This window comes from Schistocerca americana, chromosome 1, assembly GCF_021461395.2.
Source record: "Schistocerca americana isolate TAMUIC-IGC-003095 chromosome 1, iqSchAmer2.1, whole genome shotgun sequence".
Taxonomy (NCBI): Eukaryota; Metazoa; Arthropoda; class Insecta; order Orthoptera; family Acrididae; genus Schistocerca; species Schistocerca americana.
The window spans coordinates 735,779,566-735,799,980 of NC_060119.1; the positions used below are offsets into that span (position 1 = coordinate 735,779,566).

The 20,415-nt window shown below is 39.4% G+C and overlaps 1 protein-coding gene across 14 annotated transcripts in view; it reads left to right on the forward strand.

Moving 5' to 3' along the window:
• The window catches only part of LOC124610699 (C-Jun-amino-terminal kinase-interacting protein 4), a 262,056-nt gene that overhangs the window by 128,555 nt on the left and 113,086 nt on the right, over positions 1-20,415 (forward strand). For all 14 annotated transcript variants that reach the window (XM_047140189.1, XM_047140190.1, XM_047140179.1 and 11 more), the window contains one exon: positions 10,357-10,573. In XM_047140189.1, coding sequence (XP_046996145.1) covers positions 10,357-10,573 — 217 coding nt within the window. The remainder of the gene's footprint in view (positions 1-10,356; positions 10,574-20,415) is intronic.

Below are 20,415 nucleotides of genomic sequence, written 5' to 3' on the forward strand. Positions count from 1 at the left end.
AGTTCAGTGGTAGTGGGCTGTGAAAGAATAAGTCTTCATGAATTAAAAAATAACTTTACTGTGAAATAAAAAAATTGCAATATTGAAGACAACCTGTTTGAAAGTTCACATCTTTGTATCTTTCAGAGGTTAAATTCCGCAGCTGGAAAACATTTAGTTTCATATTGCTCTATCCTGTACACTGCAACATACTTATGGATCCTCCTCAGAATGCTCTCCACAAAGTGTTTGAGACATTACGACTCATGCTATTGGAATATTAACCCAACACTGAAATGTTGACTGTAGGACTGGGTTTAAGGTTGGAGGATACAGCCCCAATACTGCACAGCCCTCACATTGCCCTCCATAGCGATGAAAAGGCATCCAGACATCCATGGATTATAGTATTCCAAAACATGAGTGACTGACTTCCCTGTGGAACCCATGGAACTTGCTGATGTCATCGGGACTGCTCTAAAACAGTATTTTGATTTTCTTAAAGATTTCCAACACAAATTAACTCATTGAATTAGTGTTGAGCAGTGACATAAAGTAAGAATATCTGTTGAAAAACACTCATAACAAAAATTCTGTGTAACATTTGGATAAAAATTTTGGTACCTGGAGTAGATGATACAAAATTATTAAGATCCTTGAGAAAATCAACCACAACCTACTCTTTTACCTGGTAAGCAAAATACGGGTTGTAGCTGAAATATCCTCAAGAGTTCAAGAACAATATCGCAATCAGAATAAAAAAGAAGGCGAGTGCTGATAGATATGTTTTTCAGAACTGTTAGTTTAGTAAGTCATGTTTTGCAAAATACTAACAAGAATTTTGTACAGTAGGCTGGAAAGACCAGTTAAGCCAACCTTGGAAAAGATTAGTTTTTGTTTGTAAAATGTAGGAACTTGAGTGGTAATGTAGGCGCTATTATTTATATTAGAAGATAGACTGAAGAAAGACAAAACCACATTCATAACATTTGTATTTTTAGAAAAGAAACTTTGATAATTTCGACTGGAATGCCCATTCTGGAATCCTAAAGCTATTATAGATCAGAAAACTTGATTCATTTCACAGGCTGTTGAGCCCTGTGGCTGTGGATATTATTATTTTAGTAAATACAGACACCTTTTTTATGTATTTTTATCCAAGCAAATAGTAGTTTCAAGCTTTCGCCCATCTACACTACTGGCCATTAAAATTGCTACACCGAGAAGAAATGCAGATGATAAACGGGTATTCATTGGACAAATATATTATACTAGAACCGACATGTGATTACATTTTCACGCAATTTGGGTGCATAGACCCTGAGAAATCAGTACCCAGAACAACCACCTCTGGCCATAATAACGGCCTTGATACGCCTGGGCATTGAGTCAAACATAGCTTGGATGGCATGTACAGGTACAGCTGCTCATGCAGCTTCAACACGGTACCACAGTTCATCAAGAGTAGTGACTGGCATATTGTGACGAGCCAGTTGCTCGGCCACTATTGACCAGACGTTTTCAGTTGGTGAGAGATCTGGAGAATGTGCTGGCCAGGGCAGCAGTCGAACATTTTCTGCATCCAGAAAGGCCAGTACAGGACCTACAACATGCGGTCATGCATTGTCCTGCTGAAATTTAGGGTTTCGCAGGGATTGAATGAAGGGTAGAGCCACAGGTCATAACACATCTGAAATGTAACGTCCACTGTTCAAAGTGCCGTCAATGTGAACAAGAGGTGACCAAGACGTGTAACCAATGGCACCCCATACCATCACGCAGGGTGATATGCCAGTATGGCGATGACGAATACATGCTTCCAATGTGTGTTCACCGCGATGTTGCCAAACACGGATGCGACCATCATGATGCTGTGAACAGAACCTGGATTCATCCGAAAAAATGACATTTTGCCATTCGTGCACCCAGGTTCGTTGTCGAGTACATCATCGCAGGCGCTCCTGTCTGTGATGCAGCGTCAAGGGTAACTGTAGCCATGGTCTCTGAGCTGATAGTCCATGCTGCTGCAAACGTCATCGAACTGTTCGTGCAGATGGTTGTTGTCTTGCAAACGTCCCCATCTGTTAACTCAGGGATCGAGACGTGGCTGCACAATCTGATACAGCCATGCGGATAAGATGCCTGTCATCTCGACTGCTAGTGATACGAGGCCGTTGGGATCCAACACGACCTTTCGTATTACCCTCCTGAACCCACCGATTCCATATTCTGCTAAGAGTCATTGGATCTCGACCAACGCGAGCAGCAATGCCGCGATACGATAAACCGCAATCGCGATAGGCTACAATTCGACCTTTTTCTAAGTCGGAAACGTGATGGTATGCATTTCTCCTCCTTACACGAGGCATCACACAACATTTCACCATGCAGCGCCAGTCAACTGCTGTTTGTGTATGAGAAATCAGTTGGAAACTTTCCTCATGTCAGCATGTTGTAGGTGTTGCCACCGGCGCCAACCTTATGTGAATGCTCTGAAAAGCTAATTATTTGCATATCACAGTATCTTCTTGCTGTCAGTTAAATTTCGCATCTGTAGCACTTCATCTTCATGGTGTAGCAATTTTAATGGCCAGTAGTGTATTAGCATAAAACATATTTGAGTCTTCAGTCAGTACATAGTTAAAACATTGAAACCAGATTGTATACTGCAGCTGTCTGTCTATAGCACATCACATGTTGTATATTATGATAAACTGCTTTACAGGTGTAATTAATTTGTATTCTGCTTGTTATTATTCAGATTTTTGCTTTTATGGATGTGGCACAAATACTGTTTTACTTCTATTTTGCACAAAAACAGTCCAGTATCCACCATGTTGCCGTATACTTACAGGTTCTGCTACTGCTACAGTGAAAGCTATGTGTTACATAGTGGTTCTGTATGATTAAAAAAACTGAAATGTTTAGTGTGAATGTGCTGAGTACTCTATGGTTATTTAATAAGTGCATTAGTGACTATTTAATTAGATTATATGGAGTATTATAAAAAAATAATATAGCACATTTTATACATCAATATTAATATTACATTTTTTCCCTCACAGTTGGAATGGCATTTGTAAGCAGTTTAAACAGAACAAGTGATTTACATTATGTAGAAATATTTTATGCATCCTATGGCCTCACGTTGGATTATGTTTTTTCATGTGTGTACATTAGTGTGTGGTTGTAGAAGCAAACCTCAGATCATCTAAATTTATCAAAATTTTGTTTGGTAACTCTGTTGGTCACTTGGGAATGTATATTTGTGTGAATAAATTTCAATTTCTTCAAATAAGTTCATCCTTTTTCATTTGTTGCCCAGTTGGAGTATTTGTAAGTTGTGAGCTATGTCTATCACTTGATGTTTATCTTCAACTACATGTAGGGCAAATGCAGATTTTCAGAAATTTTTTAAATGAAGGGCGTCAGTGTGTTCCCATAATCGTATGTTGAAATTTCTTCCTGTTTGGCCAATGTGTGTCTTTGAACATGAATTGCAGCTGTGTTTTATATTCCTACTAGATTTTATGGCTTACTGTTATTTTTAATGTTATCGACGGGTTTCCTTTAACTTTACTATCTGTATAAAAACTGTTTCTAACATTTCTTCCTCAGAAAAGGTTCACTACTTCACATGACAGTTTCCCTAAAAATGACACCCTTGCATATTTTTCTGTTAGCTGTGGTGTGGTGGTGTTTAGTGCTGGTTTGTCTTTGTGGTTGGTTATGTGGGAATTTACTTTACTATTTATCTCATCTATTAGTTTTGGACTGTAGCCATTATTGTAAGCATTTTCTTTAATGGTGTTTAGTTCATCAATTTGCTCGTCTGCTTCTAATAGGGTTTTGTGCATTGTGTTGTGCATTGCTCTGTAAGTAGCTGTTTGTGCTTGTCTAATTGGTACGAGGTTTTATTGATTGTGGCATCTGTGTATGTTGGTTTCCTGTGTTCTTGAAATTTCTGTTGTTGGAGCTACTTGTGGAAAGGTCAAGGTCATTTAAATGTTTGGTTATCTGGTGCTCAACAGTGAAGATGATATTCTGATGCATTTGATTCATTCCCTGCATGAGGTCCTGAAATTCTTCTTTTGTACCATCAAGTAAGATCAATATATCATCAACATATGCTATAATTTATTATTTTGTTAAATGTCTGGGGGCTTTCTTTAAAGAATTTACATTGTAAGTTGTCGATGAAAATATAGCGAGTAAACTGGCAAGGTAGCTGCCCGTAGCTATGCCGTCCTCCTGCTGGTACATTTTCTTACTAAAAGGGAAGTAATTATGTGACAGGACTAATCTTAACAAATTGTTGAACTCTTCTATTTCTGATAAAGACAAAGTTTTGTGCTTAAGTTATTTTTAATTATTACCATTGTTTTGTTGAAAGGTATGATGTTAAGTGACGTGAAGTTAGCTGTCTCAGGAACCAGAATGTCCTTTATACAATTAATTATTTCTTAACTATTCTGTGCTGAGTATATCTTTTCAAATTTGAATGTGTTTCTGAGGCTCTCATTGAGTTCCTTGCTGATTTTGTAAGTTTGACTGCTCTGAAAATTGACGATTGGGCCTATAGGGCAAGACTGTTTGTGACTGTTAGGTTCTGCTCCTAATGGTTGTGTAGAAGGACGCATAACAGTACATTCATTTATATCTTTTGCAGTTAATAGGAAGTCACTTTTGATCATCAGATTTATAAGTTTATTCTGTAATTTAGATTTGGGATATGACCTAATTTCTATTATATTATTTCTGTTGAAGAAATAGGTTTTACTGATATATTCACTATCGTACATTACAACAACATACCTACCTCGACTGGTTTCACTATTAAAGCATTATTGTCACGTAGTTCTTTTATTATTGTTTTTAAGTAGTATATGGTCATTGCCTTTCAGGTTACTATGTGAGATATAATACACTAGGAGTGCAAGGTTATCTGCAACTTGTACAGAAACCAGAATGCAGTTGTAAGAGCTGAAGGACTTGTAAGGAAGGCATTAATTAAGAATAGAATAAGACAGGGCTGTAACTTGCACCCATACGTTCAGTCCATGCACTAAGCAAATCGTAAAGAAATATAAGAACCTACTTGTAAAAAGGAATTAAAGAGGAGATGGCAAAGGACTTGGAAGACGAGTTGGATGAAATGAATAGTGTGTTGAAAAAATGATAAAGTTCAAAATCAATAAATGTGATTCAAAGACGATGAAGTGTAGTCAGATTAAGTTGGATGATGGTGTGTGGAAATGTTATTAGCAAATGAGGCACTGAAAAAAGTAAATCAGTTTTTGGGCATCAAAACAAAGAATCATAACAGAAGTAGAGGGTGTAATATGTAACCTGGCAATGACAAATAAAACTTTCCTGAAAAGGGAAAGTAAGTTAATATGAAATATAAATTTAATTTGAAACTTCCTCTCAGATTAAAACTGTGTACCAGTCCAAGACCTGAATATGGGACCTTTGCCTTTTGTGGGCAAGTGCTCTACTGACTGATCTATCCAAGCACAATGCATGACCTGCCCTCACAGCTTCATCTCCACCAGCACCTCTTCTCCTACCTTCCAGAATTCCAACACTCATTTTTAATCTGTCAGTAAGTTTGAAATCACTCTGCTACAGAGTGAAAATTCATCCTGCATAAATGTGTTTTGAAGTCTTTTATGAAAATATCCACCTTATATGGAAGTATAACATGCATGGTAAATATTATGATAAGAAGAGAATAGAAGCTTTATTTGTACGGTGTTACAGGTGAATGCCAAGCACTAGATGTGTAAATGTGATAAAAATTGAAGAGGTACTGAATCAGATTTAGGGGGAAACATATTCATGGCACAATTTGATTTAAAAAGAGTAGATTGAGAGGTCTATTTGCCGAAATGAAGCACTGGCACTGTCAATCCAGGAGGCACCATATAGGGGCATAAGAATGAGCATGCCCCAGCTCTTTTGTGTGGTGTGGGTGTGGGTGCGCACGCACGCGCATGTTGTATGGATATATCAATTTCTGGCATTTTGAAGGTGGCTGATTCCTTTCCTTCTCATCTCATCCAGCAAGTCTTCCCTGACTCGAGATCCAGGATTTCCTTAACATTTATATGTGTATTCCCCTGCCAACGCATGATAAACAGATTTTTATCTATCCAGTTAGATTACAGGGTGTCTGTAAATTAGTTATACGAAAGTAATCTTTAATTGTCAAAATGGTAATTACTTACAAAAATGTAAATTTTATTCCCACCTAACACTATAATTTCCCAACATTCCCATTCATGGCATGTGCGAATGACTTATTCTAACAGTCATCATGGCACTGTGTAATGGTACAGAATTTGCAAAATGTTGTTTATGGTTTTGTGAATCCAAATCTGCCATTACAATTGAGAAACAATTCAGGACTAAATATCACAAGCTACCACCTCAGACAAATTGTTATTGTTACAATCGTTTCACCAAAACTGGCTGTGTATCACGTAGGATACCCGATCAGTGTCAGCCAGCAGTCTCTGACGCAGAAATTGAACAAGATCGGCAGTCTTACATTCATAGCCTGGGTAAATCGAGGAGGCGTGCCAGCTTGGAACTGAATGAGTCTAGTGTTACAGTGTGGAAGGTATTAGAGAAATGCCTGTCATTCAAACCTTACAAATTTTAACCCTGACCTGATGTACTATGTGATACACAGCCAGTTTCTGTGAAATGAGTCAGGGTGTCTATGACCCGGGGCAACCGGGAGATCCAGGAATAACACGGGAATTTTTTCATCCGGGAGAAAACCGGGAAAACCCAGGAATTTTTTAGAAATCCGGGAATTTTTCATTTATTAAGTTTTCAGTTAATTTTTTGTAATTTTGACTGGTAAGAACCGTGTCTGCCAACAGCAGAATGTGTCAAAGGCTTTTTAGTACCTTTACCCCCTTCTGGTTACATAAATGTGGCTGTTGGCTGTGTAAATATCAGTAGCAGCAACCAGCCACATGGTACCTGGAAAAATTTTACTGGCGCGCCCAAGCTGTCAGATTCACGCGTGCACAGAAGCTGTCAGATTCACGCATGTGCAGCAGGCCCGGATCTAGTGGGGGTGATGGCAAACCGGGGTGTCCGAACCGTGCGGCAATTTCGAGGGGGAGGGGGCAAATTCATTTTCTTGAGGAAAAAAAACTTGTTTCACAAAGCACCTAGCATCCAGCGCATGTCTATCGATTATTCATATGACTTTGAAATGCACCCCAGCTGGTTTTTGAACACATTCCAAGTTGATTTCTGGATGAATTATGAATTGATTTTTGAATGCGTGCATATTGTACATGATGCCTCTGCCAGGGGAATCGTTGTCACATCTAGAAACAAACTTTCCTGCAGACAAAACGCAATGAGGCTTTACGAGCTGAGGGGAATAAAACTGAACTGGAGAATGCTAACTGCTGCTTGTTTATGTGGTTGATTCGGTTTGCGAATGTTCAACATTGTTATAATTACTAGCAAAATCCATAGATTCAGACTACCAGAGTGGAAATAAATGACTATCAGGAATAACGGGTAATAAAGATTACGTATTATCTTCTCAGTATATCCAAAAAAGTGAAATTTTGACAGAAAATTTTTGGCCAGATTGCTACACTAGACAGGGCCAGTTGCAGTGCCCGGCTAGCACTGTTTAAGTTCCATTCTGGAAGTAGCACAGGAAACGCATTGTACGAATTCGTAATAACGATTTACCAGAGAATAATCTCTTGACAACTAAACCGGTGATTGTGGCAGGGATAGTAAAGTTAACGGGAGAATGAGTTTTGACAGTGGTAGGAATAGTTACAGAATTAGTGATGATAAGACTGTTTGTTAGAACGAGGAAGGAGAAGAAATGGGGATATCACACAAATTATGGAAGATATCAATATAATGGAAGGAAACATTCCACGTGGGAAAAATTATATATAAACAAAGATGAGGTGACTTACCGAACAAAAGCGCTGGCAGGTCGATAGACACACAAACAAACACAAACATTCACACAAAATTCAAGCTTTCGCAACAAACTGTTGCCTCATCAGGAAAGAGGGAAGGAGAGGGGAAGACGAAAGGAAGTGGGTTTTAAGGGAGAGGGTAAGGAGTCATTCGAATCCTGGGAGCGGAAAGACTTACCTTAGGTAAGTCTTTCCGCTCCCGGGAGTGGAATGACTCCTTACCCTCTCCCGGGATTGGAATGACTCCTTACCCTCTCCCTTAAAACCCACTTCCTTTCGTCTTCCCCTCTCCTTCCCTCTTTCCTGATGAGGCAACAGTTTGTTGCGAAAGCTTGAATTTTGTGTGTATGTTTGTGTTTGTTTGTGTGTCTATCGACCTGCCAGCGCTTTTGTTCGGTAAGTCACCTCATCTTTGTTTACATATAAAATTATGGAAGAGTATGATGATTCCAAATTCATACAAAAATTTCGTTCTATTTTTCGGTCTTATGCATGAGAAGCTGGACTGCATGAATGAAATGTGAAACTATTTCCTAACGTAAAGCTTTTTGCTTGTGGTAGGCCAAATACGTATTCCCTTTTTGGCACTTCGTGAATTATTTTGTCGTATTATAAAAATGATCATTATTGCCAAAACAGTGTCACTTATTTGGTGTGTGTTACAATTGCTGCAATATTAGAAAGGCCTATTTTGTTTTATCTGGCACTCAGTGACAAAATAGATGTAATCAGATCGAGAAACCACACCAGTTTTGGGTACTAATTGTATTAACAGCTTTTTCAATATTAGACAACAACATTTCCATTTTTCACGTAGCAAAATGTTTGACGAACTTCGATAAGGTAATAGTTCTTTCGCAGAAAGGAAAGAACTCCATGTAAAGCTGCAACTGCTGAAATGAATCTATTTCTAACAAATCGCGGGAAAATATTGTGAATTGTTGTTCGAAAAGTGTTATTTTCAAAGTAAATTTCCTTTTACGCAAGATGAACTGTGCGAGAATGTACGATGAATTTCCTAAATCACAGTGTGTTTGCTCTCTTTTAAAAATCAACTCTTTGATGACGAGCCATTTAGAACAATTTCTAGCCCAGAAGATCAGTGATTTATGTCGGTATTAAAAATTTTACTGGCATATTTGTGTGATGTATCTTAAAGTGTAACGTGCGCTAAACAAATCAACATTAAAATTGAAAGCTTAGCTTCTCTTGTAGGTTATTAATCTTAGAGACAAATATTATATGTGAAAGCTTTGCAACGCTATGTATATTAATTTAAACCATTAAATTTTCCTGTTGGTGGAATTTAAATTTATACTTTCGTAATACGAAAATATGCAGCTTACATGTTGCTGCAGATCAAAGATCTTTCCAAAATGTATTTTTTCGCCCTGAGTTTCTTTTTCTAAAGTGCCGGGAAATTCTACACTGCTGTATAAAACCATATCCATTCAATGGATACTTTTACAGTTCTGAGCGAAAGTGTACTGTCGTTTAACATGGGAAAAGTGTATTTTCACCCAGGAGAAAATGAATTTTTAACCAGGAGATCTGGGAAAAATCTGGGAATTTCTTTTTCCTTGTCCATGTATGCACCCTATGAGTGTACCATTTAATAAGTGTTTGTCCTCGAGACCGTTTTTTCTAGACAGACGGTTTGCCCTTGAGGTGGTGGCTTGCGATATTTAGACCTGAATTCTCTCTGAACTCGAAGCAGATTTGGATTCATGGAACTATAAACAACATGGCGCATGTTCTGTATCATTATACAGCTTTATGATGACTGTTGGAATAACTCATTCTTGCATGCCACCTAACCGGAACATCGGGAACTAACAGTATTAGATGGGACTCAAGCATAAAGATACACTACATTGAGTTTGTATCACACATTTCTGTAAGTTATTCACCCTTTTTGCAATTAAAGGTTGTTTTTGTGTAACTAATTTATAAATGATAATTTATATTTTCAGAGATTTTTAATGTTGATATATTAACCTGGCACTTCTGATGATTTAAATCACTAAGATGTTTGGAGATATTTCTTGTTACATATTTGGGTTTTAGGTTTTCATTGTGAGGTTTTTGTTAAATCACAAGCTAAGTCAAAAATTTTTTATGAAGATGATTGCCTTCATTCGATGTGTTTTTGGAAGATGCATATTTTATGTTACTTTGCAGTCTTATCGTAAAATCTTGCTGCTGCTGCTGCTGCTGCTGCTGTTGCTGGCTGCAGTGTTCTTAATGACGAAGTTAAATCCACCCTGATTATTTTGTATTGTGATTGAAACTTTTATATGCTTATTGAATACATCTTGTAAGCAATAATCTGATAAAAGCTTGACAGTATGCTCCCAGTAGTTGAAAGCCTATTTTTAATGGAATGCTTTATTTTTGCTAGGCATGTGCAGGGTCGTGTTTTGGCTGCTCTTGCAAATGGTACAGTTGCTGTATTCCGTCGAGGCTTGGATGGGCAATGGGACCTCAGCTGTTATCATCTGGTGGACCTCGGGAATCCACGACATTCCATTCGCTGCACGGTGGCTGTCCATGGGAAAGTGTGGTGTGGCTACCGGAATAAAATTCATGTTCTTCATCCGAGAACACTTGCTGTAGAGGTTTGTATAACATTTAGCTTCAAATATTAAAGATTTAGTGTTTTGCTTGATTGTGTTGGTAAAAAGTCTGCTAATATGATATACAGTATTAGTTGGTATCTTTAGATTGTTTCTTTTTCATTTGATAACTGTGTTGAGTAGTTACAACAAGTGTGGCTTGTGATTTTCGTACTGAGGAAATCGTGACGTTTATCAATTGAAGTGTTAAAAATCTCCTTTCTTTTCATAATGAGCTACTAAATGACACTAAAAGCTGACTCCAAGATAAGATGTGTAGGTACTATACTGAGCTGTCAATGTCACATTCTCCAAGACCATATGATAACAAATCCTATTAATAAGGAAGAGGTTTGGAGAGATCTTTGATGTGGTGTACATTAGCTTCACTATGTGTTTAATGTTTTTCATTTTTTAAATACTGAACTTGAAATGTCGGTGTTTTTTTGTGTGTTTTCATTTCATGGTGTTCACAAGTTTGCACAATGAAACTGTAACATTTTGTATCGTCATGGGTCCTGTGCTATGATTAGTATTTGTGAAGCTATATGCTTTATTTGTTTGCTTTTGTATTTATACTTGCGTATTATGAAAGTGTGAAATTTATGTTATATGCCACTATAAAGATCTCTCTGAAACACATCATTTTTACTATGTTTGAGTATGCAAAATTGTCAGGAAAAGTGATGTTGGTGGCTAAAAATGCTCTGTTGAAATTATGTATACATACTTGCATGGATTTGCACTCTGTTCATTCTTGATTGATGTTCGAGTCTGGTTTGGGCACACTAGGCTCTTTTACCTCAAGCTTATGTTCCAAAACTTTTTAATAAAATGCTCATTGAATTCATATTGTGCTGTTTCCAGATTCTTGATATGTACTATAGTTGCTTGTAAAAAAAATTTCACAAGAACTCTGGCACAACACACTCAAAAAAAAATTGTTAATAACACACTTTATATCAAAAACGCCTTCAACATGGAGGGAAATTCTTGGCCACTAAAGATAATGGGACATATTTGGCACGCTTATTTCCTGTAATCATTTGTGGAACTCCCGCTATGTGATACAACTTATGTCACTGTAATCTAGTGCACTGTAGCTAGACATTTGCAAACTTATCACATCTTTCCTACAGCAGATAGTGCCAATGCCAGAAACAAAAACAATCTTCATTACTGTCAAAACATTAATATTGAATGCTGATTAATGATACTTCAGAGCATATAGAGAGATACAGAGACAGGGATTTGATAATGAAGTTTCAGCCACCCTGTTGATTTCCTTTTGTTGTAAGCAGTGTAACTTGAAAATTGTATGGAAGTTGATAGGGCATCCTTAAGCCGAATGGACAGAGCCTTCTGGAAGCCCATAAGAACTGTATTCTGCAGAAACAATGCTGCAGACCTCTCCTACGTGGAACTAACTAGCATTTCAAAGTGCAGACTAGCTACTACCTGTATGAAAAACCAACACTTAGTATCAATATCTCTAAGTAGTTGACTGTCATTATTTAAATCCACGTGGGAAATATTCTAAATGCATCCCGATAATTTAAATTCTGTCAGTCATTACTGAGAAATATGTTTTACTAGATCTTTTGGAGCAATTCCCATTCAGAGCCTTTAACAATGAGCCATGCCTGAGTTACAGTAATCTTTTCCAAAGAAGTAAACCTTATTGGCAAGTTTATGGAGAATCCTTTATCTTCATTTAAATCTATACTCTGTATATCAGTGCGCAGTGACTGACAGAATGTAGTTTTCATTGTTCCCTGTATTAAATTTCATAACATTTCATTTCTGGGTCAGGTATTTTTAGAATTACTCCTTATATGATGTGAGAAGTGTAAACTTGTTTTCACATTTAGTGGAAGATCCAGTGAATGTGGGGTTTCACAATACTTCTCAGTGTGAAACAACATCTCTGCAGATTTTCTCTCTAGGTTTTCACAGGGTAGTAGGCATTTGTAAAATTAACAGTAAGGATGACCATAGTTAAGATAAAGTATAGGAATGGCCTAACTATTCTTATATCTGTGAGTTAAACACCAGTCCTAGCCTACCTGCTATCCTTCCTTCATTCCTGTATCTTTTTTCTTTGTTTTCTGTCTATTTTTATTTTTTAAACAGAAAATAAAGTACTTTTCATGTACAGCTGTGATTTAGGAAAATTACTCTGCCAACATAGAGCACTGATGATACCAGGGCTCACCTATTTTGCCTTCTTGGTGGCATAAACATAAAATAGCTTTTCTGTTTTACTTGTGCATTACCATTGATGTGACACATTATACTGTCAGAGCTACTGACCAAAGTCTGTGATTATCTCAGAGGTGATCGCTTGCTTGTTCATTGTTATTTATCCCACAGTAATGTGGGAATCTCATGAAAAAAATTACAGAAGTGCCAGTGTATCCAAACAAAGAAGGAAGAAGTTGAGAAGGGAACATGTGTAGACATGCAAGGGAACATGTGTAGACATGCAAGGGCTGTGGGAAGCACTTTCCAATTCCAGAGGGGATATGATGCAACCTCTAGGTGCTTTTATGTAAAGCCCTTGGATGAATGCTGTTTTAGATGATGACTGACAGAATGTAGTTTTCATTGTTACCTGTGTTAAAGGTTCATACCATTTCAGTTCTGAGTCAGGTGTTGAGGAATTACTGCTTATATGGTGTGAGAGGGGTAATCTTCTTTTCACATTTAGTGGGATATCAGTGCAGGTGAGTCTAGAGTGACAGATATTTTTGCCAGTGCTTCAGTTCTGTATCACTAGTTTACAGTTCCGTCTTGTAATATTATTATGAGCTTCTAAAAGAACCTTTCCTGAATAATTACATCTTCGTAAAAACACCAAATTATGCTAACTAAATTTTTTAAAAGCATTCTGGTATCATAATCATCAGTGATCTAAATGAACCATTTGACATGCCTCCACCCCAGAGATTTCGATGTGCAGCCATGCTGCTCCTCCATGTGTTCTAATAAAATCTACTCATCTTCCATTAGGTCGTTGTCTTACTCTTTCTTATCTCTTGGAATCTGACAAAGAATTTCCATTGTTTGCCAACATTCATCTAGCTGTATGTCCCACCAAACCCCCATTTGATTTTCATTATAGTCATAATTACTTCTGACATTAGTCTATGGCCTGATGCATTTGTTTGCTTACCTGTCTCTCCTAGTAATTCCTAACAGGCATCTCTCTCCATTCCTTGCTGAGCAAACTTGGACTTCAGAATGGTTTTCTCATCAAGAAATGCATTTCTCATTATCATAAATCAGAACTGGCTATAGACACTGATTGTAAACATAAATTTAGTTTGAAAAACTAGTGTATCAAAAGTTCTACTGCCTTAAACAGAAAAAAAAGAACTTGTCAGCTAGTTCAGTGACTTCATTTTTTATTGTGCAGTTTTATTTGTGACGAATTGAATATAAGTCTTCTAATACTTTATCATCCAGACCATTTTTTAGGGTGCTCTATTAAATATTTCAATTCATCATTGACGTTTATCTGTACTGGGGACAAATTGCGAAAAATTAATCAAATATCTTCTGTCTACACTTACTTCTTCTTTGTTTTTTTCTGGTTTAAGTATCTGAAACCTTTCACTAGGACTCCTGAAAATATCTTTCATTATTTGAAATCTCTTTCAATTCTGAGTTTGACATTTTCCTAAAGAAGTCAAGTGGAAGCTGTAATGTTCATACTTCCCATCAGTGCTTTTTTCTGAAAGGCTGTTAGTATAGATTGTATTGAAATCAAGTCAAAAACTTTATTAAAGCAAAATAAAATAAACACATTAAAATTCTCTGCTCTCATGATAATTCTGGCCTCAACATACAGTAACATACTGTCCTCACACCCTCCGCCCAACAGCTTACTCCTCCTGTGCCCTGTCTACTCCCCATTCTCATCTCCCACCCTCTTGGTTTGCCACCCTCTGCCAATGCACCCACCAGTCTTTCCCCACTCCTCTCTTTTTCCGCTCCTTTGTTCCCACCTCCCTGCCCCACAATCTCGTGATACTGCGCCTGACGCTTCTCCTTCCCCGCTCTCCTCTAGATTGCTGCTTCCATCCCATATGATAGTTATAGTTGCATTCTGGTCTGAGCTGCCGAAGTTGGCAGTCCTGTGTGTGTGAGGTGTGCTTCCTTGTGTCTATGACTGATGTGTGTTTCTCTTTTGCTGATGAGGGCTGTTGCAGAAAACTGTGTGTAATAGTCTTTTAACTGTGCCTGTCTGCAGCTTAACGAGTCATCTTTACAGTGAGTAGCAGTCTGTCTTTTTCGTACATTTTTGATAAATCTAGGAATACGTAAGTGATAATATTAACAATGTAGGGGAAGGTGGATTGTTACTTTTCATAAAGATAACACGTCAATCAGCAGACAGGAATAATCAGGACATTAATACATAAGCTTTCTGCACCAGCCTTCTTCAGAACAAGAGAAACACACACCATTCACTCATACAAGCAAGCACACCTTACTCACACCAACACTAGCAGCTCAGGCCAGAACGCAACTATCACATGGGATGATAGCAATCTGGAGAGGACAGGGAAGGGGAAGGGACAGCAGTGTGTGGGTGGGGGGAGAGAAGCATTGTCTGGCGGAGTGTGCAGGAACTAAAATGCCAGCAGGTGCAGCATCAGGAAGTTGTGGAGCAGGCAGGTGGTGAAAAAGGAACAAAAAAAGGAGAGCAATGGGGAAAGATGGGCGGGTGTGTTGGGAGAGGCTGGCAAACAGAGATTGTAGAAGACGGGGATGGGGAGGAGGTGATAGGACAGAAGGGGTGGAAACTGTTGGGTGGAGGGTGTGGGGATGGTATATTACCGTAGGATTAGGCTGGGATAGTTATGGGTAGTGGAGAATGTGTTGTTAGGATACCTGCCATCTACACAGTTCAGAAAAGCTGGTGGTAGAAGGGAGGATCCATATGGTTCGGGTTATGAAGCAGCCATTAAAATGAAGGATATTATGTTCAGCTGCATGTTGTGCCACAGGGTGGTTTACATTGCTCTTGGCCATAGTTTGGCAGTGGCGATTTATCCTGGTTGGTAGCCATACCACTATAAAAGCTGTGCAATGATTGCAGCAAGGCTGGTTAATGACACATTTGCTTTCACAGGTGGCCCAGCCCCTGATCAGATAGGATAGACCTGTGACAGGACTGGAATAGAAAGTGTTTGGTGAGTGGACTGGACAGGTCTTGCACCTGGATCTTCCGCAGGGATATGATGCTTGTGTCAAGGGGTTGGAATTGAGGGTGGTATAGGGATGGAATAAGATGATGTGAAGGTTGGATAGGCAACAGAACATCACTTTAAAGGAGTGGGAAGGATCTAGGGTAGGATGTCACTTATTTCATGGCATGATGGTAGGTAATCAAAGCCCTGGTGAAGGATGTGGTTCAGTTGTTCCAGTCTACCCTAGTATTGGGTGATGAAGGGGGGCACTCCTTTGTGGCTGGTTATAGGAGATGGTGGGAGTGTTGAAGGTGTATGGAGAAATGGCATGGGAGATCTGTTCGTGGATGAGGTCTGGGAGATAGTGAGTGTCTGTGAAGGCCGTGGTGTGAGGGTAGTGAGTGTCTGTGAAGGCCGTGGTGAGACACTCAGCATACTAAGCAAGGATGTTCTTGTCACTGCAGACATGCCATCCCCTGGTAGTCAGGCTGTCTGGGAGGGATTTTTTGGAGTGAAAGGGACATCAGCAGTCAAAAAGCAGGTAATGTGGGTGGTTGGTGGGTTTAAAGTGGAGTGAGGTGCAGATGGAGCCACCAGAGAGGAAAGAGGTCAGTGGCACATTAAAGGACCAGGTGAAGCAGATGGAAGAGAAGGTGTTGAGGGTGTGAAGGAATGAGGATAGGGCATCTTGGCCCCAAGTCCAGATCGTGAAGATATCATCAATGAATTTGAACCAGGCCATGGGTTTGGCATTTTGGGAGGCTGTTAAGATCTCCTCTAGATGGCCTATAAACAAGTTGGCATAAGAGAATGCCATGCAGCTGCCCGTGGGTGTGCCACAGGTTTGTTTTTATACCCTCCCTTCAAAGGAGAGGTAGTTGTGGGTAAGGATAAAGTTAGTAAAGTGTATGAGGAATGAGATAGTGAATCTGGTGTCTGAAGGATGTTGGGAAAGGTAATGTTCAATGTTGGTTATAGGGAGGTGGCATTATTAGTGACAAAAATTGGAGGGGGGGGAGGAGAGTCAGCGAAGGAAGTGATTGGTATCTCTGATGTGGGATGCTAGATTACACACATCTAGTTGTGGTGTTAGTCAGTGAGGGTCAAAATTCTATCAGTGGGGGCACAGTAAACATCCACAACGGTGTATACAGGATTGTTGGATTTGTGGATTTTGGGGAACATGATGAAGGTTCGTGTGCAAGGTGTCAGGGGTGAGGAGGAAAATGGATTCATGTTATCAGTTTGGGGAGGACCTGAGGCTTTAAGCAGGGACTGAAGGTAGTGTTGGGCTTCTGGGATGGGATCACTTTGGGGGAGTTTATAGGTAGAGGAGTCAGATAATTGGAAGAGACCAAATCATAACAACAATGGCGAAGCCTTTGCAGATGGGATGATTAGGTCAGGATTGATTTGAGGTTGTGTATGGCTGTTCTTTCTGCCACTGAAAGGCAGTATCTGCAGTGACAAGAACTCCCTTGCCTAGTTTGGTGAGGATCTCACAAAGGCCTTCACAGACAGGCACTATTCCCCGCAGCTAGTCTGCAATCTCCCATGCCATTCCCCCCCCCCCCCCTCCCCCCCCTCTCCCCCCCCCCCCCCCCAATTCTCCCGCCACCCCCAAGAACCAGCCACAAAGGAGTACCTGCTTCATCACCCAATAACATCCAACTGGAACAACTGAACTACATCCTTTTCCTGGATTTTGATTACCTATCATGGTGCCCCAAAATGAGGGACATCGTATCCGAGATCCTTCCTACCGCTCCTAAAGTGGTGTTCTGTCAGCCAGTCAACCTCCACATCATCCTAATCCATCCCTATGGCACTCCAATACCCAACCCCTTGCCACAAGGATCACATCCCTGTGGAAGACCCAGGTGCAAGACCTGTCCAATCCATCCACCCAGCACTTCCTATTCCAGTCCATTCACAGGTTTATCCTACCCCATCTAGGGCCGTGTCACTTATGAAAGCAAACATGTCATTGACCATCTCTGCTGTAATCATGGCACAGCCTTTATATTGGTATGAGTACCAAGCAGGTGTCCACTAGGATGAATGGTTACTACCAAATTATGGCGAAGAGCAAAGTAGACCACCTTGTGGCACAACATGCTGCTGAACATAACAACCTGCATTTTGATGGATGCTTCACTACCTGAACCATCTGGCTCCTCCCCTCTACCATTGGCATTTCTGAACTGTGCAGATGGAAGTTATCGTTACAACACGTTCTTCTCTTCGTAATTATACCAGCCTCAACCTACAGTAACATACTGTCCCCACACCCTCCACGCAACAGTTTCCACTCCCTCTGGCCTGTCACATCCTCGTCATTCCTGTCTCCTACACTTTTGTTTGCCAACCTCTGCCAACACACCCTCCCATCTTTGCCATCTCCTTTCCTTTTTCTACTCTGTTTTCCTTGCCTCCCTGCCCAGCAACCTCCTGATACTGAGCCTGTTGGCATTCTAGTCCCTACACATTCCACCAGACAGGGCTTCTCTTCCCCCACCCGTACGTTGCTATCCCTTACCCTTTACCCTTCTTGCCCCCTCCAGATTGCTGCTGCCATCCGACATGATAGTTGCATTTTGGCCTGAGATGCCAGAATTGGCAGTTGTGTGCTTGCTTGTGTGAATGAATGGTGTGTGTTTCTCTTGTCATGATAAAGGCATGTGTGTAACTGTCTTTTCATTGTGCCTGTCTGCAGCTTAGAGTGTTACAGATAACAGTAAGTAGCAATCTGTCTTTTTGTACGTTGCTGATATTCCTACCTGGAGCTTTCATTGTTTAATTAAGTGCTAATTCATACGTATTATCCCATTCCATAATGTCATTCATCGCTTAAAAGTATTTCATTGTGCTATACGCAGTTCTAAATCCAAATTGTTCCATTACATGAATAAAATCTACTTTCCTTTTGCCTGGTTGGTGATAATTTTAGTGAATATCTTATAGGTTCTTCTCTCTCCACTTTCTAGTGAAGGAGGATAACTACAGCATTGTTCCAACTGCGGAGATTTTTCTTATTCTGCATATGTTCTGCTACGAACTTAAAATTTCGTAAGATATTACCTTTTTTCTACCTTTAATTATTTCAATTAAGAGTTTTTGTCTTCTGGCCCTTTTCCTATTAAGTGAGGTGATGCAGTGGTTAGGACACTGGATTTGGATGGATGACATTCAAATACACATCCAGCTATCCAGATTTAAGTTTTGTGTGATTGCCCCCATATTACCCCAAGCAAATGCTGGAGTGGTTCCTTTGAAAGGGCATGGCTGATTCTCTTCCCCTTCTCAGAAAAAAGAAATCTGATCTTGTGCTTCATTTCGAATGACCTCGTTCTCGGTAGGATGGTAAACTCTAATCCTCCTTCCTTCTTCATGGTGATTTTACACACACATTATCTCTCAATACTTCTGGAATGTCATTATTTTATTTGTTACTGAGCTAGGTAGTGCAGTGGTTAGCACACTGGACTCGAATTCAGGAGGAAAACAGTTCAAACTCCCATGCGGCCATCCTGATTTAGGTTATCTGTGATATCCCTAAATCACTTCAGGCAAATGCTAGGATGGTTCCTTTGAAAGGGCATGACTGACTTCCTTCCCCAGCGTTTCCTAATCTGTTGGGACCAATGACATCACTGTTTGGCCCTCTCACCCAAATCATCAATGGCATCTCTGATTCTGAATACAAAACTGGTTTGTTTGAGTTACACTGTACTTAGTGACTGAATTTATTGTAGCATCTGTAAATGAGAAGATAAAGACGAAGTGGCATCCAAATAATAGGATTTTTTCCATTTTTCAGATTGGTGGCAGGATTATTTTAGATATAATTGCTATTTGTGTAATAACTGGCATAGTCTTATAAGAAAATGTAAAAATACTGATGGCACAGTATTTTGTGAGTAAAGAAACATGAGCGTTCTCTTCCAAATCACTTTCTTTAGTCACTGTAATCATCTCAATAACAACTGGCTTATCATCATCATCATCATCATCATCTTTTTTTTTTAAACCCACATTTTCGCCATTTTGTACAATTGTAATCAGTTTCATCTGCACCCTAAGTAATATATGTTGCTGCTGAATGTGACATCAGATGTTTGCTTTGAGAAACATTGAAAGTTAATCAGAATTACAACTTACTTCTTTCTTAAATATCTAAATTGGATGATGGCTATGTGAATATGTATAGCACAAAATACAACAGCTGTGCCAAATTATAGTAAACTGAAACATAGGGAATAAAATAAATTCTGCCCTTTCTCATGAAGGGAATAAACAATAAAAGTAATAGAATAAGAAAAAGTGATACAAAAAATAAATAAAAAGCTTTCTTCTGCCGCCACCTCTTTAGTTGGTAATAGAAGTGTAATATTTAAAAATAATGGTAATTTCTTGATGGAACATTATGTGAAAGGCGACCACGCACCTGACCTCTTACCAACTGATCTGTGTTGCATAGGTATATGTAACAGCACACTATTAACTGGCTTTTGTGCTCTGTATCTTCTGGTAAAAAGTACACACCTACCCCCTCCCCCTCCTCTCCCCTTCTCACTCCCCCTCTCATTCCCTCTCATTCCCCCTCCTCCCCCCTCTCACTCCTCCCCCCTCTCACTCCTCCCCCCT